This window comes from Pseudorasbora parva, chromosome 25, assembly GCF_024679245.1.
Source record: "Pseudorasbora parva isolate DD20220531a chromosome 25, ASM2467924v1, whole genome shotgun sequence".
NCBI classification, from domain to species: Eukaryota; Metazoa; Chordata; class Actinopteri; order Cypriniformes; family Gobionidae; genus Pseudorasbora; species Pseudorasbora parva.
Window position 1 is genome coordinate 26,465,960 of NC_090196.1, and position 27,447 is coordinate 26,493,406.

A 27,447-nucleotide genomic window follows, 5' to 3' on the forward strand; every position below is an offset into this window, starting at 1 on the left:
TCACGTTTAGGAGTTTTTCTTGCGTTTTCATTGTCACGTTTTATTTTAGAGTACTTGTTTTGTCTGTTCTATCTCTGCACTAATTGGCTTGTCTTCTCAAATGGCTCACTGGATATTCATAATGGGTTTTCAATATTAGTGTTCAAACAAAGGAAAAACTTTCTCCCAGAGGTTATTTTATTGATTTTAACATCAGATTTTGACTTCAAAACTTGTCTGTGCTAACACAGAGGAGCCTCAAGAGGAAATGTGTCATATATATTTCTCAAAAGGTCAATGCCAGCCCTGAGACGTGAATTCAGCTCCTATTTGAGGAGCTCTAGTGGGGTTCTTTCATAACCATGTGACATTTGAGTCGAAGAGATACAACTGTGTTACAAACCCTACAATTAAACTGCAATCCAAAAAGCTAGTATACATGTTTAGTCAAGGAGAACCTCGTAAATGACAGATTTTGAGAGCTTTTTCATAGACAGCCATAAAGGAAAACCAAACTCATAGCATTCTGCTAAGCTAATGATGTAATACTCTAATAAGAATAATTTGAAATTTTGTAAAATACATTTATTCATTTAGCAGACGCTTTTATCCTTAGCAACTTACAACTGAAGAATATAGGAAGTGATTCGTCATGACGACAAAAAGTGCCTGAAATACTACGTTTTGGACATTACGTAGAGTAGCATAAACAATGTTTATTAACAAAGATTCGGAAGGAGGGCTTTCAGATAATTGACACAGGCGGAGAGCACTCAGCTAATCAACAAAGAGGTGTGTGTGGTATATATATATATATATATATATATATATATATATATATATATATATATATATATATATATTTATATAATGCAGCAGTCTTACCTCCGTTCTGTTGACAGTTTATCAGCCTCTCTCCACCACCCCTTCTCCACTATTGCTCTTTTAGGGTGTTTTCACACTTCCACCTTTTCAGGGGTCTTAGTGCGGTTTGCGAAATTTTTGGCCCATATGTGAACACTCCTAACGATCTTAGACCCCTTTAAAGCGAACCGAGCTGAGACCATCTCGGGAGGTGGTCTGGGTATGGTTCGAGCTCATCTTATGGTACGGTTCACTAAAAACACGCAGTCTGAACACAAAACGTTCTTTATTTTTCTGTTCGCGAATTCCAATGTAGCTTGATCATCAGATGCTCCGTACAATTCGGTTGTTCATCACGGCTGATTCTTCTGACAAATCTCTATAAATTATTAATTAATAACATACATTGTTTATTGCAATGGCTTCCGAACTGAGACGCGGCTGGCGCCTGCACGCCTTGCCATTTTAAAATGGTGTAACAAGCGCACACGCACAGAAGCAGCTGTCACAGCTCGTGAAATAAACTGAATCTTTAGCGTCTTATTCCATTTATTTTAAAGTGTCAAAAACACACAAGTTTCACATAAACAGGTGGTTTTGTCTAAAGTGAATGTAAACATCTGCATTATAGCCTAATAAAAGAATCAGTGAAGTCATAAAGTGAAGAATAGGCTATGTATGCAGTTTTATTTTTTCATGTGATTATTCCATTTCTTATTTGAATGCTGCTTTTAGGCATATCTATACTTTAGCTTAAAAATTTGAATATATATATATATATATATATATATATATATATATATATATATGTGTGTGTGTGTGTGTGTGTGTATATATATATATATATATATATATATATATATATATATATATATATAAAGATAAACTACTTAATTCAACAGCATTTGTAGCAATGTCATTAAGTAATAAATATCTTTACAAGCTAATATCTTTGGTACTGAGGAACAAACAATGTAAGCGAATGGGATCCAATGTTGAAGGCCGTAGGGTCAGCCATCAAACACTGAACTGGATTAGATCCAAAAAGCAACAGTCTGAAAACAAAGGGGTCTGAGACCACATTCTTACTAAAGTGGACCAAAAAGGACCTGAGTCCTCTTTCAGGTACAGGGACAGTGTGAACATAAAGAGAACTGGGTCCTTTTTCACTTGGTTCACTTCTTGTTCCACTTGAGTTGAGTCTGAGTTTGGTTCTTTTTAAGAGGACCCAAGTGTGAAAACACCCTTAGTTCTAACCACTTACATACGGGGTGGGGGTACTCTAGGTTCGGGCCAAGTTCGAGCTCGAATCCCTCCCCCCGGACAACACGCCAAATACGCATTTAAATTTCCTGTATATAATTATATGTACGTGTGAACTCATGAAGCTAAAATAGGGAGGAAAATATATATATATATATATATATATATATATATATATATATATATATATATATATATATATATATATTTATTTATTTATTTTTTACAATGAGATTAAATGCTCACAGAAGAGATACATTTTCATCTGTCTTATGAATGTTGTTAGCGATTCTGCATTCCGGATGGAGGTGGGAAGATAATTCCACCAGCTGGGAACGGTGAATGAAAATGTTCTGGAAAGGCATTTCATGCCTCTCTGTGATTGTACCACGAGCCGTCACTCCTTAGCTGAGTGAAGGCTTCTGGTGGGGGTGTAGATTTGTAGGCATGCTGGTGCTGAGCTTGTGTTGGATCTGTAAGCAATTGTCAGCGCCTTGAACTTGATGTAAGCAGCGAGCGGTAGCCAGTGCAGAGAGATTAACAGAGGTGTGACAGTCCTTTTGGGCTCATTGAAGACAAGACGCGCTGCTGCGTTTGAAGCGTTTTGATCGCACACGATGGAAGTCCAGTCAGAAGCACATTGCAGTAGTCAAGCCAAGAAAGAACCAGGGCCTGAATGAGAATTTCATTTTATTTAACTGTTTATTAGGGATGCCTGCTAATAGTCAACTTATCTTTATTTGACTAGAAGAGGTTTAATTAACCAAACATTTTTTAGTCGGTTAGTCGAAGAAAAAAAAAACTCGTGGAGAAGTCACGCAGTCTGTGAGAGACAGATTGTTAACAGCGGGCCCTTTATGTCGGGCAGGAAATCCAAATGTTTGCCTGTCATCCAACGACTTTAAATATGACTTATCATTTGAAAAATGTAAGTAGTAACAACTTTACATGGTCGCTTACTCAAATTAACCTACAGTAGATTACAGTATGTGCGCTAGCCTATTATTAGGCGCATATCCAAGTGTTTGTGCGGAGTGTGGAAGCTGCTTAATGCATGACTGGAGGCGTTCACTTGCATTTAACTTAAAATCCTCCGTGATTTTTTGGTTTTGCATCAAGAGTAGCCTAAAACACATTCGAAACAGACTAATGTTATTTGTGTTCACTCAAAATAACTAAACATTGTTCTTTTGTAAAATAAAAACATGAGCTTTCTCGTTTAAACTCAGCTAGAACTTTTCTCAGACATGAGAAAGTTTGAAATGTCTATTTACATGGACCTATTCAAATGGAAAACAAATATTCTAAGATTATGCTATGAATCTTGCATATAGATGCATGCACTATTCTGCGGAGACAAGGCAGCATAGTCAACTTCTTCACTGCAGCCAAAAGCACTAGTAGGCCTATATCAATAAATGATTAAAATGTCTCTTTGCTTCTTTTTTTTTCACAAGAAATAATCATTACTTTTGCCGGTGCGCTGTGGCAAGTCTTATGCATGTGCTTGATCACGGATTAGGCTATGTGAAGGCAATTAAGGCTCATTATTATGATTTATTTGGCGCATATTCAAGTGTTTGTGCAGAGTGTGAAGTATAGCGCGTTCACTGCATGGCATGGAGGCACTGGTGCTAACACTTGCATTTTTAATGTGCATTCTGTGAAATTTAGCGCGTCATAAAATATACCAAACCTCAGTGTATATGACATGAGAAGTATATCTATAGAAAGCTTGAAACGTCGCTATCAACCAATTCAAGTGAAAAACAAATATTCTCAGATTACGTGATCCTGAAATGTGCATATAGACACTGCTGTGGAGATGACGAGTAAGCATCGTCGACTTCATCTCTGCAGCTGAAAACACAGAAAATATTATGAATAAATTGTTCAAATGTATTCAAATGATTAACTTCCGTAATATTTGTTCCCCATTCTATGAAAATCAGTGGGGCTCATCAACTGTTGGGGTACCCATATTCTTTAAAATATCTTCTTTTGTGTTCATCAGAAGAATGGTTCATTTGAACAGATTTTTCAGCACAACGTTAAAGCATTTAACAGTTTTTTATTTACTGCAGCCATTAAATTAATTACAAACATCTGTTGCAAATGCAGTTTAAAAGAACTTGAATATCTGTTGAAATGTTGGTTTTATTATTAATGCCAATTTGCCATAATTCACAAGGAGACACGCACCATCAGTCTAAATTAATAACACACATTATGCATTTCGCTACGTGTGGCGTGCTGTGGAGGATCATCAATATTTCATGTGTACTTCATAGGATGGCCTAAACTTTCCATGTTTCCATGACGGCAGAGAAAAACTTACACAGACTGTTTTTCATTCCAAATCCCTGAAGAGAAAGGAGAGATCTAGTTTATGGAAATGGCACATTTAAAATGCTTTCCATAATTAGTTCAGCTGGGAGGAACGGGATCTCATATTCAGCACTGGAAGCTTCTGCCTACTTGGCATTATAAGTGAGACTGAGGCTGCTACATACATACTAATTGAGCAATAAGACAGAAATATGGATGGTCCGGCTACTCGTGAGAATGATGTCATGTTTCTCATCTTCACTACTCTTCTAAGGGAAATGTATTTCCACCATGCTCAGCTCATTCCAGCTGTTTCCCTAATGTAACAAGCATGTCTTTGTCTAATAGTACAAGAATCAGTGCAGCCATTAGTCCGCACTTTTTTTTTTTTTACTTCTAGCGTTGCAAAAATCTGCAGAGAGCACCTTATTATCCTCCTTAGATGTTCCACAATCGCTTAATAGGTTTTATCAGTCTCGTTAATGGGCAGAATGAGAGGAACAGATCTTCAGTTCCTGCGAGACGAGGCGCTATTTCTGTTCTTTTGAAATGATTCTGTTAGGCTGAATTTAGCGTGATGTAATGTGTTTGTCATGTTCTTTGAGGAAAGGCTCAGCGTGCCCTTCAGATGTAGAAAAGAAAAATTGCTGACATTCAGAACAAGTATGTGGTGCTGGATTGTTTGAACTGAAACTCGACTCGGCATCAGAATATGAGGCATTGTGGAGCTGGTGTGAGTATTATACGCTTGGTCAACACTTCAATGGTATTAACAGATGACTTGCTATTGAGTTCAGCTTAATTCTGTAATAAGCTTATTATTAATTCACATATTTGCTTTGATCTTATTGCAGGGTAAACTTCTGTGTTTTTAATTCTTATTGAGCACAATGTTCATGCTGCTCATAGAGTGAATATAGAGGGTATAGCTGAGACTGAGAGTGACAAAAAGACTGAGAGGCAGCATTGGTTTTCAGCATAAATGCAGCGAAAAACAAACAAACAAAACAAGGAGAGGGAGAGGGGTCTTGGCCCCCCTTGGACATCTCTGTGCCCCCCTCTGGACAGAGGGAGACGGACTTGATAATAGCAAGTAATTTTCTCACTCAAACCACTGCCGCCTGCTGCTTCTACTACTGATTGCTTTCAGAGGGAAAAGCTGCCCATATAACTGCTGGTCTAGGATCTGTTTTTTTTTAGCAAAGAAGGGTTCCAGTGCATATCTGTATTTGCACTCATCAATTTCCAACGTGTTTTCGCGTCAGTGAGTAATGTAGCCAATCACAGACATGTTTGTTGATTTCTTGAATGCAACAGCCCATCACAAGTGTTGAAGTTAGAATCCACTCACCAGTTTTGGTCCAGTGCTGAATTCTGCACATGCAGAAATTATGTAAATAAGAGATTCATTGTGTTGTCAGCTTCACTGATTAATATAATATGAGTGACAGCTTTTAGTGATTACGAAGGGAATGCTCTTTTCTTGCTGTCTAGGCAATATAAAAAATTATTAATAGGCCTATAATCAGAATTTGAATAAAACATTTGTTTTCCATTCTTGACATGCACGCTTTAATACACAGGCCCATCCGCATACATATGGGATTCACTCTCGAAATTGTGATGACTGACTGATAAATATTTATGAAATATTTATTGAAATCAGACTCATATAAATGTCAGGGAAACGATTCCTAGCTAAATATCAATATGCATGGATGTACTGTGGTAAGTAACACTATATTGAGTCCAACCTTAAGTTTAAACTGATAATCATTTGTTTTACTTGTGTTTTCCGCTATTAACTCCAGTCATGCATCAGCTCTTCTGCCACTCAGTCCGGCTGAGGGGGTGTATTCCGGTGGGAAAGTGACATCTATGCATACCGTCTGTAAGAGCTGTTAAGATCCACAAAATAACAAAGCATTATAAATCTGCTCTATGTTACTTGTGTGCTTATGAAACCATATATTTGTGTAATTATAATATTGAGAAATAATTTCCAGAACCATAATTTTTCCAGCTGATGAGTGATAAAAACTCTCTGAGAGACAATCAGAATCCACTCGAGAGCTTTAAAGCAGCAAATGACAAAACCACAGCATGCGTGGATAGTAGGCTATATCGTTCTTGGTGTGAACGGACCTTTAAAAAGTATAACTGCAGCACATTATTATGCGTTTGTGCGGGCAATATATAGGTATCATAGATGTGAACGGGCCTTTAGTCTTTATTAGCAAAAAATCCTTTTGACTTTCACGTTTTCAGTAATTCTGTTTGGTTACAAGACATGCAAGATCCAATCATTTTTTGTCCCTATGAATATGCTCATTCAATTAAAAAACGACGGCAGGGAACATGATTTCCAGTGGTTATAATGTCTTAAATTTCATTCTGTTTCTCGTAGAATGCTTAAGAATACAGCAACGGAGTCATAGGAACTCCTTTCTGCAGCTTTTTTGTCATTTTCACAGCTTGACAGGCAGCCCATGGTTACTGTATTTGTTCATTGTATAAGGAACATGCAGCTTTCCTCTCATTTTGCGTTCCTGGGAAAGAAATCATACGGGTTTTGAATAACATGAAAGCCAGTATAAGTGACAGCATTTTTATTTTTGTCTCAACTAATCCCTTAAAAACGTCTCAATCTCTATCAGCGCCTCTCACATTTTATTAAAGTCCTCAACGGCGAGATTGAGTTTTATTGCCGCCTCAGCCCTCAGACTTATTAAGAAGAATAGCCTCTTTCTCAAATGCCTGGGCTCAGGGAGCCAGTCGCCCTTTTAACACACAAACCCATCTGCTGTTGAGGAAACCAAATCTGGTTTCATCTGATCATTAAAGGGCATCTACAAAAATATATACAAAAAAATAAAGGCCAGTAGACCTGTCAGCTCTTTGAGAAGGCGGTGGTATTTCCAGCTCTCTCCAAAGGCTGTCTGGTAAATCAGTCCCCGATATCCCAGGTATAATGGAGGATGTTTAGATTTAAAAAGCAGCATCTCTTGAAAGCTTTTGTTAACCAAACTCAACATTTCACACCCCATGCATCTCTCCCGCTTAAGCCCCATTAAATGGCAGACAACTCCCTACTGCCCCCTGTATGTGATTCAGAGCACAACATTTTGAACAACCACCAAGAATCACTTTTGTTTTCCATTTTTTCCATGATCTTTATTAAACGTCCACTTTAATGTCTTTGCATTTGCGAGTCATTTTTATGAACACTCTCAAAAGGAAACTAAAACAAAAGTAACAACAAAAAAAATGTACCTCTCAATTTACTAATTTCTGAAGATGATAAAATGTAAACAGAAAATGTTTTCCATCTCAGAAGTAACACACAACACAAATAAAGGACATTAACAAAGATATCTGTCAGCTTGGAAAGCGTATGCACAGGAAAAACAAGCATGGCAGAGAAATGCATGGACATGAGAATTTGAATTGAGACCGAATTACAGAAGGGAGAACATTCTGGAATAGCAAGCGCGTCCTGTGTTGGGTGCCAAAATTGGTTCCAAAGCAATCGGACAGACGTTTGGCACTCCGTACTCCGAGTTCCTCCTGAGGGGAATTATCTTCCTGATAGGACACTTTTCTGGAACTTGATTAGCTGGAGAAGCCGACTGATGGTCTGACTGATGTAAATGGACGTGGGCGCTCTACAGAGAGATAATCAGCTGTGGAGTTGAAAGTCAGAGAAGTGAGAGTATTCTTCTGTCATTTAAAGCAGAGACAGTACAGATTTTCCTGGGTTAGACAGACAAGAGAGGCGAGACACGAGACAACACGATGGGTTGACGGACAGACAGCAAAAATTGTCAGGCTCGAGCAAACCGAGGTGACAGACAAAAGCCAGAAGGGACGACTGAGATGGCTCTGCTACACATTACGAATGGGTTTCCTACAGCAAGATAAGGCCTAAATGCATTTTCATGTGGGAAATTGGCTAAATCTAACCAAGGGAACCCATTGCTACCCGCACTGGTACCTTTACCTGAAAATACTGTGAGAAGATATATAAAGCGAATATACTGATTTCCAGGTAAACTCGTAGAACGATCTAGGCCTGCATATCTTTGACATCTGACCCTGAACGGCATTGAAATACAGCTCAAGCCTGCATATAATATGACACAAAATATAAACACACATTCTGCGGCGTGTTACTATGCCATGTAACATTATGGAAAATGGTAAAAATAACAAAAATGGTGTTGGAGATAATCCACAGCTAGCTTATTAAGCAGCTTTATTCATTAACAGAAAATACAATGGAGAAAGATAGTAAAAGCCAGCTCTCATCATGCGATTTGAGCCATAAGCTATTAAAAAAACAATGACAGAGCTATCTGAAGACCTGACCACTGCTGGAGCGTGGAAGTCTTCTGATGTCAGTGAGGTGTTGCGAGCCATCCTAAAAGAAAGAGCTGTAAATGCCGCGTCTGTTACAGCACTGACAGCCTTCGCAGGCCGAGCGTGGTGATTGACATTCATAGAAAAAAAAAAATATGTGGCCGTCGAGCGTAGGCAGTTCCGTCCACAATAGAGATAAAGAAATGAACTGCATGAGCTCAAAAGACAATGACACAAATTCAAGCGTAGCTTCCAAGGCTTTAGGAGTAGAAAACAAATAAAATGGAGAAACTAAACAGCAAGAGAAGCTTCACATATTGCACAGAGTCCCACAATTTTGTATAGATCTAGTTGTGAATGAAGCTTTTGAGATATTTACATACAGTACGAACTCCAGGGATGATGGCATGATTAAAAAAAGAATGTAAAACGGTCAGCGGTTCCAGCCAAAGACAAAAGGAAAAAAAGCAAGAAGACATAGCCAAAAAAACAACGGTCTGCACTGCTGGAATAAAAAGATTTTGACCGATTAGTGTTCTGCCTGCCTCCCTCACACACAAAAAAACTAAAATAAGCACGGACATTCTTATCTTAGCACCCAGACTGGCTACCAAATATGACTTTGGCTGGAACGCTCTCATCCTCAAGTCGCCTTCGTGTTGATTCAGATACATTAAGTCTGGATAAACGATCTCCGAAAGAGTCCTCTGCTCGTCCAGCTGTGGTTCTCTGCTTTAGCACAGGCTCCAAGGGTCCACACGGAGAGCCCGGTTCTGGTGCAGCATCACTCTAGCACAGCTTGAGCTTGTAGGCGGAGATCTCCATTGGCTCCAGATTGATGGAGGAGTCGTTAGAGAGCGGAGGCTGAGAGTGCATTAGAGACAGAGACATGGGCTGCAGGAGTTGGAGATCCAGCCCACGAAACAGCCCAGAGACGGAGAGCTAGAAAAAAAAGATCAGAAACTCGGAATAACTAAATATAGCCTTTATCAGACCTACATGCATCATATCAGTGGCGAGCGGTGACTTTTTTTTTTTAACTGAGTATGCTGGGTGGTGAGTGATGTCAAAAATTAGCCTGGTGCAGATCTGTTGGAGGGGTTTATAATAAGCGAGTCGCTCGCGTTCGTTCTAGACAGTGTTAGCTACTCAATTGCTTACTCTCTTTTGACAGGTAGCACTAGCAACACAGCTACATTTTTCCTAATATGCTTGAAAGTAGCCTACATTTACATGTTGTGCCTTTACAAGCACCCATAAAAGCGGTCGAGATGTTTAAGTCGGACACAAAGCGCAAAAGGGGCAAATTATGCGGTGTTTTTGTCATTTCTAGGTGACACTAATGTCGCAGAAACAACATGCTTCACCTTTAAACAGTACAGCACATCAGCTGAAGACACGCATCTAAATCAGACGACAAATAAGAAACACACAGGAAAGTGTTCGTTTAAATGTTTGCAAAAAGTGAAGTTTATTAAAGGGTTAGTTCACCCAAAAATGAAAATTCTGTCATTACTTACTCACCCTCATGTTGTTCGACACCAGTAAGACCTCCATTAATCTTCGGAACACAAATGAAGATATTAGTGTTGAAATCTGATGGCTCAGAAAGGCCTTCATTGAAACCAATGTCATTTCCTCTCTCCAGACCCATAAAAGGCACTAAAGACATCGTTAAAAAGCCCAACTCACTACAATGGCTCTACAATAATTTTTTCCAATGAAGGCCTTTCTGAGCCATCGGATTTTTAAAAAAAAATCTTCCTTTGTGTACTGGAGATGACCGTAGGTCTTATGGTTCTTAAACAACATGAGGGTAATTAAGTACCGATTTAATGACAGAATTTTCATCTTTGGGTGAACTAACCCTTTAAGAATTAAAAATAAGTAGCCTTATTAAGTAGCCTTATATAATTTAAGTAAAATATAAGAAGTATTCTTTAAAAATAAATTGAAATAATGCAAACTGATGACTTTAACGAACACATAGACTATCGATCCGCCTCAGATAGTTTCAGTAGGTTTTAATTTTAAAAAAAATTACATGGAGAAAATCAAATAAATGTTTCGATTGTCTCGATTTAGTCTATTTTTGTATCAAATCCAATGGGATTTTCGTTAATTGAGATCTGATCTCTTGGGCGAGTGATTCGCAGACAGCTTTCCCTGTGCATAAAATCATTTTGCTTACATATGTAACCCCTGTTCCCTGAAGGAGGGAACGAAGACGTTATGTCAATGAAAAAACCCTTGAGAAAAACATGGTCGGGTCAAAGTGTCTGAGAAATTTTGTTCCCATATGTTTATCAATTTTGCTCTCCTCGGTTACACTATTTTAAGTCTTTTAGTTCAACTAGTTTCCTCTCAAAGGACACTGACCTGGCCTTGTGTGGTGGAGCAGTTGAAACCAGGGTTCTGGGCCTCCAGACCACAGTCCAGGCCCAGTCGATGAAGAAGCAGAGCCGTATGGGGAGATGAAGAGTGAGCGTCCTGCTAAAAAAATAAACGATATGAAACAAATGTCAATGAAAATAAATCTCCCACTAAACACAACCACGATAAAACCACCAGTCCACAAATCTCAAACACTTAAAGTGATTTTTTTCCCTCATTACAAGCTCAAGTCCTCATCAGTTGCTCAGCAGGTGAAATCAATACGGACACGCTTTCTGTTCCCCAGGACTCTCATTTACCGGGCTTTGGATGCTCCTAAGGTTCAGCAGGTGGAAATCGCAGGGCAGGGTGCCAGCCAACGGAGCGAAGGTGCGCATGGGTGGCACGCCATGTTTCCTGGGCAACACGGGCAGTGCCAGCACCTCGTGGTTCAGGATGGTGGAGGTCATGTGACTGAGCAGCGACTGGAAGCTGACTGGTCTACTGTCCACCGGCTGGAAGACACAGACATGCATCAGAAAACACAAGTAAAATGACATGATAAAAGTGTACTTACCTTTAAATGACACACTAAGGCCGCAAAAGAATTGGGACATGCCTCTACATACTACTGGTCTACTGTCTGTTGTACTATCCCCCTTATTTTGCAACGTGAAAGCAGGCTATTTTCTTTGAATGTGTGAGACTTTCGATTCATTAGCCACTGTAAGTAAGTAACTAGAAGCAGGGCCGTCACCACCATAGACATTGACGTTGACAAGTCCCCCAATTAGATATGGCAAAAAATAAAAACTTACAGTAATATCAAGTGATGCAAACTACTTGACATTTTATGAAATTTCACCATTTTGACGGGACAAGAAATGTCTCTTTTTTTTTTTTCTTTTTTTTTTTTATGATAACAAATAACAGGTCACAATATCAAGCCTGTTTTTACCTGAAAGTGAATGACACTAGAAGCCTTGCACATTCAAAGTACCAGTGGACTTGCCCGCTCTTACATTAAAAATAAGGCAAATAAAAGGTGGGGGGGGGGGGGGGGGGGGGTGTCTCAGCAGCAGAGGTACAGATAGTGGACCGGCAACAACCTTTGGCCTCTTAATCCAGGTGGAAACCTGTCACTTGTTGCTATGGTAACAAGCTGAACTAAGGCTCTCAAAACTGCTACAGTACTACTCGCCACCATTGCAGTGGTTACCTCTTCCTGGCCGTCTCCTAAAATACCTGCAATGATTTTGTTTATCATGTTGGTGACTTTGGCATAGGAGCCAGCAGGCTGCATGCACGAGGAGAGAAAGACATGATGATAAGCCATAGACAGAAAAACAAAGAGGTTGTGAAACGCATGAGGAGGGCTGTAATGAAAAGAAACACAAGGGGGAGCTCCGTTAAAGCCCATTCCTATATCATTACCCAATATAAGACACTATATTATTTATAATCTTTCAGGCGACAGCGTGATTTGAATAAATATATATATATTATTCGAAGCAATTCGAGTCGGCGTGTAAAATCTCTAAAGCCCATTAACTATTATTACACACTTGCCAGCTTTTAGACACTAGTCTCAGAGCCATACTGTCCCTGGAGCCTTCACAAAGCTCTCCTCATGAGTAACGATAGAGAGCCCCCTACAGGCCACGGAGTGAAATTAGAGTTTATGTACTGCTTCAGGACACCCATATTTTAGTATGCATAACAATATCGCTCTTGTGAAGCTGAAATTGCAGGCTCCAGTCAGATTAATCAACTGCTACACAAATCATGCCAGTCAGAGTGCACAGGGTTTTATCAGTCAGCCAGGAAATAAAAAGTTATTAAAAAAAGGTATTGGGCTGCACTTCTGAGAAACAACCAGCTATGGTTTGTCTCATCTAATATTTTTAAATTTGGTAGAGGCACCCAGTAGCATCTGAACTTTGATTTTTTATTTTAAATATTTACTTTTTATTTAATGTATTAATTATTAATAGTATTATTATTACAGGAAAAAAAAATAAGACATGCCTCGATCCACAATTATTTTATTTATTTTTTACTTAAAAAGAAGATTTATTATATTTTCATTTAAAGCATTAGTTAACTTAAAAATGTCACAGATGCTCATGTCTTTCTTTCTTCAGTCATAAATAGGGGTGTTACGGTACACGTATTCATACTGAACCTTTTCGGTATAGGGCTTCTGGCACGTGTGTGTACCTACCATAGGTACCGACCGGTTCCAGTTAACAGTCGGCTTGTTTAAAGCCCAGAACACACTTCAATCCGAGTCCCCACATGAACATATTAAGTATTCAGTCCACTTTATCACAAAATTCAAACGATAAATGCCGTTTTGATGTTAATGTGACGTGACTGATCACTGTAAGCGCGGCGTCAGTTCAAACGGTTCACGTGCGAGTGAACGCAATCATCTCTTCCTAAAGAATAAACATGAATTAATATCTCTTAAGGTATGATGAGGATAAATTACAACTTACAGAAATGCATGATATGTAGACAAAACAGTTTGAGAATATTTAAGTCATTCAGTGTCCACAGCTGTTAGTTCATTAGAGAAACTAACTCTTTCGCTAAATATATTCACTATATTAGCCTATATATTTATTATACTAGCCTATATATATTTACTATAGTAGCCTATATATAAATTATATTAGCCTATATATTCATTATATTAGCCTATATTCGTTATATTTTACTGAACCTGTTAGTGATGTCTTGTTTATTTAATGTAGCCTATTTTTAGATAAACATGTCATGATTTGACAGCCATGTCATGTCATGATTATTTCAACAATGAACAGGAGAAAAAAAACAATTAGATTTAGAAGTTATGTGAACCTTATGAGTGTTGATTATTATATCTAAAAATAAATAACTGAACTGAGGCTAATAGTTGAGCTCTGATGTTAACCTTAAATATTATGTGTAGGTAGCCTAAGTAAGGACTCCCTATATTTACAGCATTATTTTTAAGACATTTTTAGTTATAATTAAATTAATTTAAAGGACAGACATTTTTTTCAGTAAACCACTGTTGAATAAAAATAAATAAACCAATTTTGTAAAACTGATTTGATTTAACTTTAAAACCGAGGTACATACCGAACCGTGGGATTTGTGTACCGTTTCCCCCGCTAGTCGAAAAAAATGTTTTTTTGAGGAAAACATTCCAGGTTTTTTTCTCCAAATAAATAGACTTCAATGGCAACAAATGAGTTGAAGGTTTCAATCCATGCAGTTTCAAAGGGCTTCGAAAGGCCCATGTACAAAGACTAAATCAAACACCCTTTACAAAAATAAAGGTAAAACAACGATGTCTGACAAATTTAAAGTTGAAGGAAGTTCTTTGGGTTGAGTTTTTTGGCATTACCAACATGATGATGTCATATGTCGTCAAGATGCAGAGCACCAAAGCTGAGAATTTGAGGTTAAAAACAATATAATTGTTTATTTTTTCTTGAATATGACCAATGGATTGGCTAGATAAGACCCTATTGCTCAGCTGGGATCATGCAGAACGGATCGTGCATTGATTTGGACCTTTGGACAATTTAAGTCTATTATGCGAAGAAAATCAAGAAATCCTGAAATGTTTTCCTCAAAAATCTTAAATTTCTTTTCCACTGAAGAAAGAAAGACATGATCATCTTGGATGAGAGGGGGGTGAGTAAATTATCAGGACATTTTTTTGTTATTTTGAAGTGAACTAATCCTTTAATTTAATTTTAACTTGATTGATTTGATTTGATAGGCTGCTTTACATGTCTGTCAGGCAATTTCTTCCTGTCTAAATTGGCGGGAACAAGCGTGTACTAACCTTAAGTCTGGGGAAGAACTAGTCATGGATTGTCATTTAATTCTTAAAATATATTTAGTTTAGTTTGAGGCATTTAGTAGTGAGTAAACTATGTGTTCAGATTTGTTTTTATTGTATTATAATCAAAGAATACCATTACAGAAGATTCTTAAAGGTGCTGTATGTAATTTTTATGACTGTGCTAAATCACAAAAATGCTATAATATGTTTGCAGATATTTAGAAAATATGCTTCACATACAGAAAAAACAATGCTACAGTCGATTATTATATTTTGAAATGTGCGTTCCGTGTCAGAATGTTTTTGCCAGTTGGTGAATAACACTTTTTTATTAGTATTAGCCACGGAAACCAGCAAACAAACTAGGGGTGTGAATCGTCAATGGTCTCACTATTCAATTCGATTACGATTATCATGTCAACGTTGCATCCTAAATTTTCAATATTACAGCACGTAATTACATTTTTGTCAATGAATACAAGCAGTCAAATAAATGAACCCCTATTTTATTTGATCTGCTCCAAGAAAATACATTTCCTGAATGTAGCAAACATCAAACACGAGTTAAGTCTGAACAGAACAGACAACAGAAGTATTTAGAACTAACGAACACTAGTAAATACTAAAAGCGCATGAAACTGTACTGTACTACAATAACGCTCACACACTTGCACGCGCATGCATGCAGCCTCGCACACACTTGCTCATACGTACACACAGACACACACACACACACACACACACAGACACACACTTATGCACATGCTGTAAATGTTAAAATAGTGGGTGCATTTTTTATTACTTGCTTTTGTGCGTCTCCATTCTACGCTAGCACGAGAAGCGTGAACGTGACGTGATGAATAATGTCAGAGAAACGTTGGTAGACTATAAATGATAAAATCCTCTGTATACATCTAAAAGGCAGTCCAGAGGCATATTAAAACAGAGAAACAACCCTCTCCAGTATTTTGAATTTGGACTGCAGTACCGATTTCAACCACTAGCTGTCAATCTTACATACCGCACCTTTAAATGTTTAATTTGTGTGATTGGATTAGTACATGCTTATCCTGACCAAGAACTGGCAACTGACTGACGTGTAAATCCACCAAAGTTTGACTTTGACTTTGGTTTAGTTCCTTCCTATTCTTGTGCAATCAGAACTCACCTTTCCACTGCTGCTCCTCCTCTCCAGCAGAAGGCGGAATCGGTTGGCCGTTCGTTTATTGTCCTTCAGGCCCTGCCCTAGACCCCTGTTATCATCCTGCATCAGTCTGCGGTCTAGGATTACCTCCAGCTGACCTGCAGAAGATGAAAAAGAGCACATACAAGAGAAAGATAAAGAGGGAGAGGAGGATAATAGGATAGAGCGAGGCAAAGCATTAGACGGTACACACACTTCATCTTCATTATTGGATACATTGCATCAAATCAATACAGAACCAGAGCGCTGTGTCCCACTGTTAGTGTTTTCCACCTCCCTGCCGTCTCAGTCCCTGATTCATGTTCCATCCTACTAAGAACTCACCACTACGGACCTAAAAAATACTGCTACTTTGGTACGAAGTCGATACTAAATTGAAAACAGCATAATGAGGCAAGTTTTTCAACAGTACTGGCAGCTCGGTTTGGTACACAGGTGCAAAAAGTTTGAATCCTACTATGCCAAAGGCTCAACATGTGTATTTTAGTTAAGACATGCACCTTCCTGAAGCATCAATTTATATTAATAAGCCAATTAAAATGTTAGGCTACATGCTGTCATTTTTTAAGTTTATGTAAATAATACCCAATTAAAGGTTTAATTAGTTTTTACACTAAAATTTGTGTTAAAAATGTGAAATATATCCATTATGTATCATGCAAGACGGTCAGTGATTATATAAAATATAATACAAATCAATTTGTATCAAAAACAATTATAAATAAAAGTTAATAAAAAAAAATATCTATAACACTGGACAATAAGCAATATACCAATATACACTACCTGTCAAAAAGTTAAGGTTTCAAAACATTTAGGTTTCTGTGCTAATACTGTGAAACGTTATTACAATTTAAATTCATTGGTTTCTGTTGTAATATTTTTTTGAATGCAATTTATTTCTGTGATGGTAAAGCTGAATTTTCAGCATCATTACTCTAGTCTTCAGTGTCACATGATCCTTCGGAAATCACTCTCATATGATGATTTTGTGCACAAAAAACATTTCTTATTATTGTTTTTATTAATGTTAAATGCAGTTCTGCTGCTTAATATTCTTGTGGAAAACTTTTTTTCATGATTCTTTGATGAATAGAAAGTTCAAAAGAACAGCATTTATTTTCAAGAACTTTCAGTATGTGTATTGAATTTCATAAATGTCTGTGCAAGAAGTTTCACTGATTTTGGCATGGACTACGGGAGTCTCAGACCACGGACCATTGGCTAAACGTCTGACGCATATGGCATGCTTTTCCGGAAACACTTCACAGGAGTTTCAAAGTAGTCATGTTATTGCAGGGACATTGACATTTTTGCATTTTCACGCAACTACACAAGACGTGTGAAAAAAATAAATAAATAAAATAACACTGTGATTGGTTGCGCTGTCAGTCAAATGTCCCCTTGGGCGGTCTTCGACCAGTGAAAGCGAAAGATTCCAGACCTTCTGCCATCAGTCTGAAGGTCTGGCTACACGAGACGAGGGCTGAATCTGGAATCGCCCCCATACCCTCAAATAGGGCATTATTTAAAGGGACAGACATTTGTAGTGGTGTCCTAAACCATAGTGGAAGTTATTGAGTGCACTCATTCTATCCCACAATGCACCGCAATAACGAACCGATGTACACTTAAAGGCTGTCTGACTTCAAGCACTCGTTTTCATTCACTCCTTCAAGTGAACTATATTAGTGGACAAACGTATGGAATGGTGAAAAAGGGGCGATTTCTGATTTAGTCCATGACTACGGTAACATCAGTATTTGTAAACTCTACTCACCACTGGCCAGGCTGCTGACCCCCAGTGCCTGGGCCGCGTGGAGCGTGAGCCGGTACTGGCTGTCCTGAATATATGCCGTGGTGGGCATGGGATAGAAATTAGCTTGCAATGGAAGTTTCTGGAGGTACCGCCGAGGCTGGATCTGAAGAGGAGGGAAATTGCGGATAGTTAGCTTGATTATCTGGTAGAATAATCTGGGTCTTGGCCAAAATATCATGATCTTCTGCTCATGAATTTTAGTTTACAGACTCAGAAGAAGAAAACTGCAGCTTGATGTGCCACATCTGTTTGAACCTGACAGATTGAGTTTGTAGACGTGGACTTCACCTGGAAGCCGTTGAGGTCTGTGTAGAAAGTGTCTCCGCTCTGGATGTCGGTTACCAACCGCATGGAAAGCTCCTTGTTATTTTGATCTCTAATGTCCACCATGATGGTGATGTCCAGAGAAAGGCCATCAACTCCTGAACGACAGAGACAAAGAGTGATGTCAGGAATAATTGATCAGACAGGGCAAGATGTCCTCACAGTATCGCGTTTGTGTGCGGAACAGATGGGCGCCTAAAGGATGGAGGGAGTACCTGGAACATTATGAATGCGGACCGTCTGCTGGAAGTGTTGATAATGTGCCACAACCTCAGCGAAGAGAGGACCCTCCACCACACGCACTATAGGGGCTTCTCTCTGCGAGTAGGGCTGAAAGGCAAGGTAGGTGTAAATTCGGCCCACGTTGTTTGATAAATTGCTTTTCACCCCTGTCAAGACTACCGGAGACTACCTTGGCATTTCCGTCCGGCAGGAAGAGATAGGCCCCGCTCTTGTCCTTGGTGGGTCGAGTTCCGTATGTGAGGAACTGAATCTGTACCCTCACCTCCTGGGGATCATCTTTACGTCGAATACTCTGATGGAGAAAACAGTGTGTGAGAGAGAGCGAGAGAGAGAGAATTAATCATTGTAGACTTATCTGCTGACTCAGATTCTTAAAAGAGGACACAACAGCATATGTACTACAAAAATAGGGCAAGGATGCGTTTCATTTAGTTTGGCAACCAATGAGAAAAAAAAATCTTGTCCAGATGACTGAACATAAAAATAAACTGCTGATGTCATAGCTTGGAAACTTCCTTTTTTATTAACATACAATATTTGCTCAGTGATGATTTTCAGCATCAGGGCATTATTTCCTTTCCTTTCAAATATTCAGTACTGGATATTTATTGTGAGATTTGCTAAAGAAGACATTTAACAGCATTTAATAGGAAATAAGCATGCACAATTAGGGGGCCTGTTTTAAAGATCTGAGCACATGGTCTGAAGCGCATGGCACATGTGCACTTTGGCAATGTCCAAATCCACTTTTGCTAGTGGAAAACACTCCAGACGTATGTTGTAAAAGGGTTGTACCTAGTCTCTTAATGAGTCATGGGGGTGTTTTGGGGCGTAACGTGCAATAAACCAATCAGAGGCTTATCTCCCATTTCCTTTAAAAGCCAGTTGCGCTTACACCATGGCGGATTCGCCATTTACATGGCGGAATTTGCGAGAGGAAAGACTATACCCTTTTCCAGAGAGGAATTTTTATTTGTAATATTTAAAAATGTTTGTGTGCTGCTGCACGTCCTCATTTTCAGACCAGCGGGCAGACAGATGGGTGCGAGTGCATTTGCTATTTAAACAACGTGGTGCTGGACTGCGTCAGGCTGAAACCAGCAAAAAACACTTGCCTGACGTCGCATTGCACCAGATATATGACAGGGCCCTTAATATCCAAAATCAGCTGATCTATACACCATATAGACTGATGTCAATCAATTAAAAATCTCTAATATTGGCTGATAACTGTAGCCTGGATGCCAGCCGAACTCAGCCCCACCCACAACATTTGAGCTCGGGCAGTTTGGTCTGCACTTGATCCATAGAGGAGTAATTATGCCTGAACAGAAACTGTTCGAACCAATCAAATTGTCAGGGCGGGCTTTAGACGATGATGGACAGTGTCTGGAAAAAAAGGCCGTTTGGGGGGGTAAAATCTGTGTTATTTTGGCACGGTTGCCTGCTAAAATTCGCATTCCTGGGTCTATATATCACGTAATTGCGGTCGCTTGAACCTGCAAAAATGGAATACAACCCACGGGGAAACCGCAGACTTGGCAAACACAGTACAGTTGAGTTCTGTTGACATTTGACAACTAACGTTATGCGTCGCTCTGATTGGTTTGAAGGTCTATCTAATTGAGGTCTTTTCCTGGTTCGGTTGAAACATATCCCATAATCACAGCCCAATGGAGCAGTATTAGACTCATATTCTGACTAGAATTGAGTATGACCACATCAGGCTAAAAAAACTAATAATAAAAATTATATACTATTTTGACAAAAAAAAACACCTATAATGAATAATTTTAAATGCTACAAGTGATTTTAGGCATCACAACATTGTCAGTGTACAGTATATAAAAGGATATTGATAGATTTGCCAAAAATATGGAATACATATATACATATTGGACATTCCTGTAAATTGATTAAGAATCAATTGCGGCATTGATTTAGCAGTGTGTAATTTTAGCTGTTCATTCTCAATTTACTTCCTGTAAGTTAAAACAGGCAATGCACTTAAAATCATCTCACCTCTAACAGCCCTGTGGTTCCAGAGAAGCCTAGAGTGAGAGACTGGCTCTGGATGTAGAACGGTTGGGCGTCTACCGTTTGCGATCGCACGGGCAGAGGGTCAAAACCTCGTATGCTCTGACCCCGCCCCGGTATCCTAAGCACCGTATCAGAGCGCAGGGTCATGGGCGAGTCAGCAGAGTCGTACAGGTGGAAGACGGCCAATCCCAGAGCGGGAAGGCGTGCCATGAAAGAGGCCTGAAGGTAGAAACAAGCATGTAGGTTTTAAGACTACATTTATATGAGATGCTTCCAATGAAAAGACACAATTGGACGCACCTGGTAAACCTCTCCATTCATCTCAACGGCGGACATCCACTGTGCGCTGAGTTGAACCGGTAACGTTTGCCCGTCTTCTGTGAGCACCCTCACTCTTGCCGAATTCACCAGAACGGTGACCACACACAGACGCTCCTGCTCGACAGGGTTAAAAAGCACTAGATACCTGAGGAGGAGAAAGAGGACGAATATCATATCTGCACACTGAAAAAATGACCACATGCATTTGAGACATTCAAGATCTGTGGATGACGCATCTCACCTGGGAGAAGATTCCAGCTCGATAAGCGTGCGCTGCGGGAGAGAATCCTGTGTGGCACGTCTATCGTCCTACAGTCACATGGACAGAGGTCAAAGGTCAGACTTTTAAACACACAGGCTGATTTTAGAAAAACCTACGCTGCTCCTCACCGTCTCTAAGAAAGGCTCCGTCTGGTAGAAGCGATAAATGTCTTTATTTTTTATTACCAGGAAGTGTGCAGCATTAATGATCACTCGTTTCAGACCGACCAAAGAACGTAATAGCCTGCAGGGAGGAAAAGAAACTAATCAAGAACCGCTTACAAATTAAAAGGTGTCAATTCAATGAGGAAAAAATGACCCAAAGAGATCACAAATATCAGCCCGAGACACTTCCTTCGATCTCTAAACATTCTCAATCCGTTAATGAGGATCAAATCTGTACGCTTTTTATCGAGAGACCTGTTTCCATAGTCGATGACAACAGCCTCCTTGGCGGTGCCCGTGATAGCATCATGGTGCTGGAACAGCCCTATGTTGCGCCTGGCATCGGTCAGGAGGGAGTAATCTGAAATGGGGTAACGCCCTTCCATGCCCGCACGTCTCGCGTGAGCCACCGCCAAACTGTAGAGAATTTCTGCCCCTCTACAAGAAATGAAGACAAACACAAAAAAACAAACATTCAGTCTTAAAATGCAATGGTGCATGACACTTGACAAGCTGAGAAACCAATGATAACAGAATTAAAAAAGCGAGTAATGACTATTTTAATTATTCCCCAGTAATGCCGCAGAGACCAGGCCAGTATTCCAAGCATAATTGAATCTCTGGCAAATAAAAGCAGACACTTTCCAAAGTTGCTAAAATAATGGATTCAAATCAGATACCTCAATAGCAGTTTGTTAGTGCAAATTTAAATGCGTTACCAATTAAAAATGAAAAGGCTTCCACAAAACCTTGTTAGCAAAATGTTGGACTGAAATCTTCTTGTTGAATTGTTCACAATGTATTAAGTAACAGCTTTATGTTAAAATGATTTTCAATCCCAGCTTAATTTAGAGACAATTATAAACAAACCATTTGTTTGATTTCTGTGAAAAAGTAAACACTAGGCTCTGATTAAAATAACATATTAATAAAATGTTGATGTATAATAAGGATAAATACATCATTATTTTCATGTTATAGCCAAAAACCAATAAATAGCTGCTATTAATGATATTTTTTATATCAAATAAAACTAAATTATACATTTAAATAATTAAATATTATTACTTTAAATGAATTACATATTTTAAATTAAGTTCAAATAAAACACTAAAACTACAAATCAAATCATTTTAAATGCTAAAAGGTTAATTTAGGAATAGCCATGTCAAGTTAATTAATTTGGAGATTTGCAGATGACAGTTTTGTTAAATTATTAATGTTTAAAGATTAATAAGTGGCTTTAGAATACTTTTTATTTAATAAATGTTTTCAGTTCAAAATAAATCACTAAAAACTACATTACAGTCATCTTAAATGCTACAAGTGGATTTAGCCATCACAGTATTATAATGTACAGTTAAAATGTATATTAATATAGAATTTGCTAAAGATTACATTTAACAGTGTGATAAAATGTAAAAGTGTTTTTAATAGATTAACGTTAAGTGAGCATTAGATGATGGCAAATGTGATCTCCATGGAAAAATTGGGAAATGAGCATGCACAATTAAATAATCGGCCGAGATCGATACAATTTAAACATACACACACACACACACACACACACACTGTCCACTTTACTAGGTACACCTGTTTAACTGCTTGTTAACACAATTATCTAATCAGCCAATGACATGGCAGCACCTCAGTGCATTTAGGCATGTAGTCATGGGCTAAATATAAAATCGCCCCTTCAATCACCATTCCCTAATACAGCTCACCTGAAGGAGTGAATGAAAACAAGTAAGCGAATTTGGACAGAACTCGTTATTGCAGTGCCATGTGGGATAGAATGAGTGCACTCAATAACGTCCACTATGGTTTCAGACACCACCACAAATGGCTGTCCCTTCAAATAGTGCCCTATTACAGGGGATGGGGGTGATTTCGGAATCAGCCATGGTCAAGAAATCTGCTGAAACTGAGCATCAGAATTGGGAAGAAATGTCATTTGAGTGACTTTGAACATGGCATGGTTTTTTATGCCAGAGGGCTTGTCTGAATATTTCAGAAACTGCTTTTCATGGGCAAAAATACCTTGTTTGTGCCAGAGGTCAGAGGAAAACAGCCAGACTGGCTGGACCTGATAGAATGGCAACAGTAACTCAAATAACCACTCGATACAATCGAGGTCTGCAGAAGAGCATCTCTGAATGCACAACACGTCAAGCCTTGAAGCAGATGAGCTACAGCAGCAGATCTTCACACCAGTGCCACTCCTGTCAGCTAACAACAGGAAACTGAGGCTACAGCACACCAAAATTCGGGAAATAGAACACCGAGAAAACATTGCCTGGTCTGATGGGTCTCGATTTCTGCTGCAACGCTCAGATGGTAGGGTCAGTATTTGGCGAAAAAAGCATGAAAGCTTGGATCCATCCTGCCTTGTAGTAAAGTGAACTCAGTCATCTTTAAGAAACCAGTTTGAGCTGTGACATGATGTGTTATTGGCATGATACTCACCACAGTTGGCTGTGATGTTTAAACAATGCTCAGATGGTACTAAGGGGCTCAAAGTGTGCCAAGAAAATCACCCCCACACCCTTACACCACCATCAGCAGCTTGAACCTAAACTCAAAAGTTCTCAGTCACTACATCTCAATCCAAAAGAGCCCCTTTGGGATGTGGTGGAACGGGAGTTTCGCATTATGGATCTGCAGCAACTGTGTGATACTATGTCAATATGGACCAAATTCTCTGAGGAATGTTTCTAGCACCTTGTTGAATCAATGCCAAGGTATACCTAATAAAGTGGCCAGTGAGCAAGCTACTAACTATAGTACCGATATAGCATGCATCCCTAGCTAATTCAATTTCTTTTCATCTATTAACAGTTGGCTGTTTCTCTGACTAACCGTAGGTGAGACTCTAACACACGGTCCATGTTTTTGTAGAAGGGACGTGAGGTGTAGTATCCACTCCAGTAATGGTCCTCTCTATCCGCATAGGCAAAAAAGTCTCCACTCAGCACAGGGTAATCGGGTGGTCTTGTCCCCTGGGGAACTCCATTAGCCTTGTACACTGCATTAAAGTAGTCTGTCAGCGTTGCAAACTGGGCCTGAGAACACAGAAATTTGCTTTTAGGGCAATTACAAATAATTCAGCATTTTCCAAAATCAAAAACACTGTCGTTCTTTTCTTCACTCACAAACAATTTAAATTATTCATTCAAATTATTCCTAGTTGTACATCAATGCTGAGTTATAGCAGTGTTTGTTTACCCCAAAAAAACTATATTTTTGACAATGCAGCAAAAGATCTAGACCTAATTAAAGCATCCTCATGAAAAGCATAAAGAGAGTTATTGTAGTTTTGTATCGATAGACAGGTCTGAGCCTGTAAACGTACCTTTACATGCATTTCTGGGTGGGAGTTCATGTAATCAAACAGTTTTTGGTAGTTGAAGTACTGCTGGTCCCACTCTAACGCTTTATCGTAGCGGAAGTCGTCCCCCAGAGGAACCAGTAACACTTTACTACGAAACAACTTGGATTTTTTACGGTATTGATCAAGCAGAACCCCAGCTCTGAAACAGAAAATGTCAAACATGAATTAAATCCACTAGATTTTTTTTAATTTTATTTTTTATGAAAGCTACCAAATGATTAAAAAAACTATTTCAGCATTTAATAGACTTAAATCGCTAACAAGTTTAAGCTCAGTACATTTTTAAATAAATGTATATATTTTTTCAACAAGGATACACTAAATTGTTCAAAAGGGACAGTAAAGACATTTATAATGTATTCATAAAACAATTATGAAAAAAGTGTATGAAATATTAAGCAGCACAATTGTTTTTAATAATCAAAAAATAAGATAATAATGAGATAATAATAAGAAAAGTATCAGCATATTACAATAATTTGTGAAGGATCATGTGACACTGAAAACTGGAGTAACGATGCTGAAAACTCAGCTTTAAAAAAATATATGAAATTAAAAAAGTTATTTTAAATTGTAATAATATTTCACAATATTACTGTTTTTACTGTATTTTTGATCCAATAAATGCAGCATTGTTGTTTAAAATGAGATTCTTGCAGATGGTAGTGTATCACAGAGTATATTATATATATAAACACTGGGTGATAGATTAAATGATTAAATATTACAAATATTAAATGACTCATTATGTAGACTATATATTTATATATTTTTATACAATTATTTAATACATTTCTAAAAATACACATTATTAATTTCAAATTTAATTAACAGAAGTATTAATTGTATTAATTTATAATCATTATATTATTTTTATTGTATATATTAATGAATACCTAAATGAATGCGTTTCAATTCCCTAGTTTTTATCTTAGCAGTTCAATTTGTAGTCCAAAAGGAAGACGACATGTTTGAACACTTGGGAGGAAATGACTCATGAAGCTAAAAGTGTACCCATAAAGCCCTATTCAGTAAACCTCAAAGACCTCTGAAGTGTAAGGACAGGTGCATACTAATTGCTACAAGCTTGTTAAATTTCCTGGTTTTCTTCCGTGGAGCGAGAGAGAGTGATTTGGGATTGAGCCCAGTTCAAGCACACCCCATATAAATACAGCTGACGCCAGATGCGTGATCGACAAATTAATTTTGTTGGCCAACACAGGAAATTAACCCACATTCATTCTTTGGCTAAACTCCCCTGAATCAAATTAATTCCCTGGTTTCATATTAATCAGCCCTACAGCCTCACCTCTCGGCCACGTTGGCATCCGTGATGGCGCGGGGCGGCACCTTCCAGGGGCAGTTGACTCGACTGCCCGGCAGCCTCTTGAAATCAAACTGGCAGCAAATCTTCGGGTCTGGGCCACACGTGTGAGGCACGTCATAGCTGTAAAACGGCATCATGTGGCAGAACATGTCTGTGCTCGATTCTATATCTGTAGATAAAAAATAAATAAATAAACTGATGTGTAGGTCTCTAAGCCACTGAGATGGGTCGGCAAGACTTGTTGGCAAAGCTTTTTTACACTATTAAAGAATTTAAAACAAAAAGTGGGACGTATGACTATATGAGTATTTCTGTGCCTTCAGGGAAGTTTTTTTTTCCGAGGATGGCCCTGTATGACATCATAAAGGGCAGAAATCCTTCTTCTGGATGAGTATGTTTGCACGCCAACCAGACCGAGAGCAAGAGCGTGCCCATCAACAAGCTTCTTTTAGGTTTCAGGTTTTTGTTTTTAGACCACAAAACCAATGTCACTGAAGAAGGTTGTGAGAGAAAGATAACCTTGTTCAGCCTAAATAACCCAGCATTAAGGAAACAGTGGATGCAGTTTTTTTTTCTGGAGCAGCAATGGAGTTCTGCAAGTGTGTTTGTTTGTTCCCGGTCATGAGTCTAAACCTCAGGCAGTGAGTGAAACTGCATCAAATGTCTGTTTTGTTGGCAATAGTCTGTAAGTGTAGCCTGATGTTGTCATACTCAATTCTAGTCAGAAAATTAGTCTGATACTGCTCCATTGGGCTGTAATTATGGAGTGTGTTTCAACCGAACCAGGAAAGACCTCAATTGGATAGACCGACAACCAATCAGCAACGAAGAGACACATAACGTAGTTGTCAAATATCAACAGGACTCAACTGCACTGTGTTGCCAAATCTGTATTTTTTCCGCGGGTGGAAGCGACCTCAATTATGTGATATATAGACCCAGGAATGCGAATTTTAGCAGGCAACCTTGCCAAAATAACACATTTTACCCCCCAAAATGCCATTTTTTTCCGGAGAACTACTTGGCAAAAACTTTAAAAACTTGTCAACCCTGTCTGCACGTGCGCTGGAATAAACGATCTTTGCCGGTGTTGAAAAAAGAATATAAGGATACACAGTTACTTACCAACATGATCATCCTTTCAGAGAGAAATAGTGGAGGTGAATGCATATACAAACAAGTTCTCCAAGATCAAGATCTTTAGGATTTGAACAAATTCAATCCAAGGCGAGCGCCTTTGATGATGTGGATGATTACTTTACTGTTTATCATCTGTCCATCATCGTCTGAAGCCCACCCTGACAATTTTGACAAGGCATAATTACTCCTCTATGGATCAAGT

General features: G+C 38.7%; 1 protein-coding gene across 3 annotated transcripts in view; it reads right to left on the reverse strand.

Moving 5' to 3' along the window:
- Positions 1 to 8,672: 8,672 nt before the first annotated feature.
- Positions 8,673 to 27,447, reverse strand: part of man2a2 (mannosidase, alpha, class 2A, member 2) — a 30,254-nt gene continuing 11,479 nt past the window's right edge. For 2 of the 3 annotated variants that reach the window (XM_067435958.1, XM_067435957.1), the window contains exons 8-23: positions 26,088 to 26,274; positions 24,740 to 24,917; positions 24,247 to 24,449; positions 21,643 to 21,825; positions 21,352 to 21,466; positions 21,203 to 21,270; positions 20,941 to 21,106; positions 20,623 to 20,859; positions 18,770 to 18,892; positions 18,573 to 18,687; positions 18,322 to 18,455; positions 17,995 to 18,136; positions 16,179 to 16,312; positions 11,487 to 11,681; positions 11,173 to 11,286; positions 8,673 to 9,735 (exon numbers count right to left, since the gene is read on the reverse strand). In XM_067435958.1, coding sequence (XP_067292059.1) covers positions 9,583 to 9,735; positions 11,173 to 11,286; positions 11,487 to 11,681; positions 16,179 to 16,312; positions 17,995 to 18,136; positions 18,322 to 18,455; positions 18,573 to 18,687; positions 18,770 to 18,892; positions 20,623 to 20,859; positions 20,941 to 21,106; positions 21,203 to 21,270; positions 21,352 to 21,466; positions 21,643 to 21,825; positions 24,247 to 24,449; positions 24,740 to 24,917; positions 26,088 to 26,274 — 2,447 coding nt within the window. In that variant the 3' untranslated portion in view covers positions 8,673 to 9,582. Of the gene's footprint in view, positions 9,736 to 11,172; positions 11,287 to 11,486; positions 11,682 to 12,385; positions 12,464 to 16,178; positions 16,313 to 17,994; positions 18,137 to 18,321; positions 18,456 to 18,572; positions 18,688 to 18,769; positions 18,893 to 20,622; positions 20,860 to 20,940; positions 21,107 to 21,202; positions 21,271 to 21,351; positions 21,467 to 21,642; positions 21,826 to 24,246; positions 24,450 to 24,739; positions 24,918 to 26,087; positions 26,275 to 27,447 lie in introns of all 3 variants that reach the window. The other variant, XM_067435959.1, reaches the window with a different exon arrangement.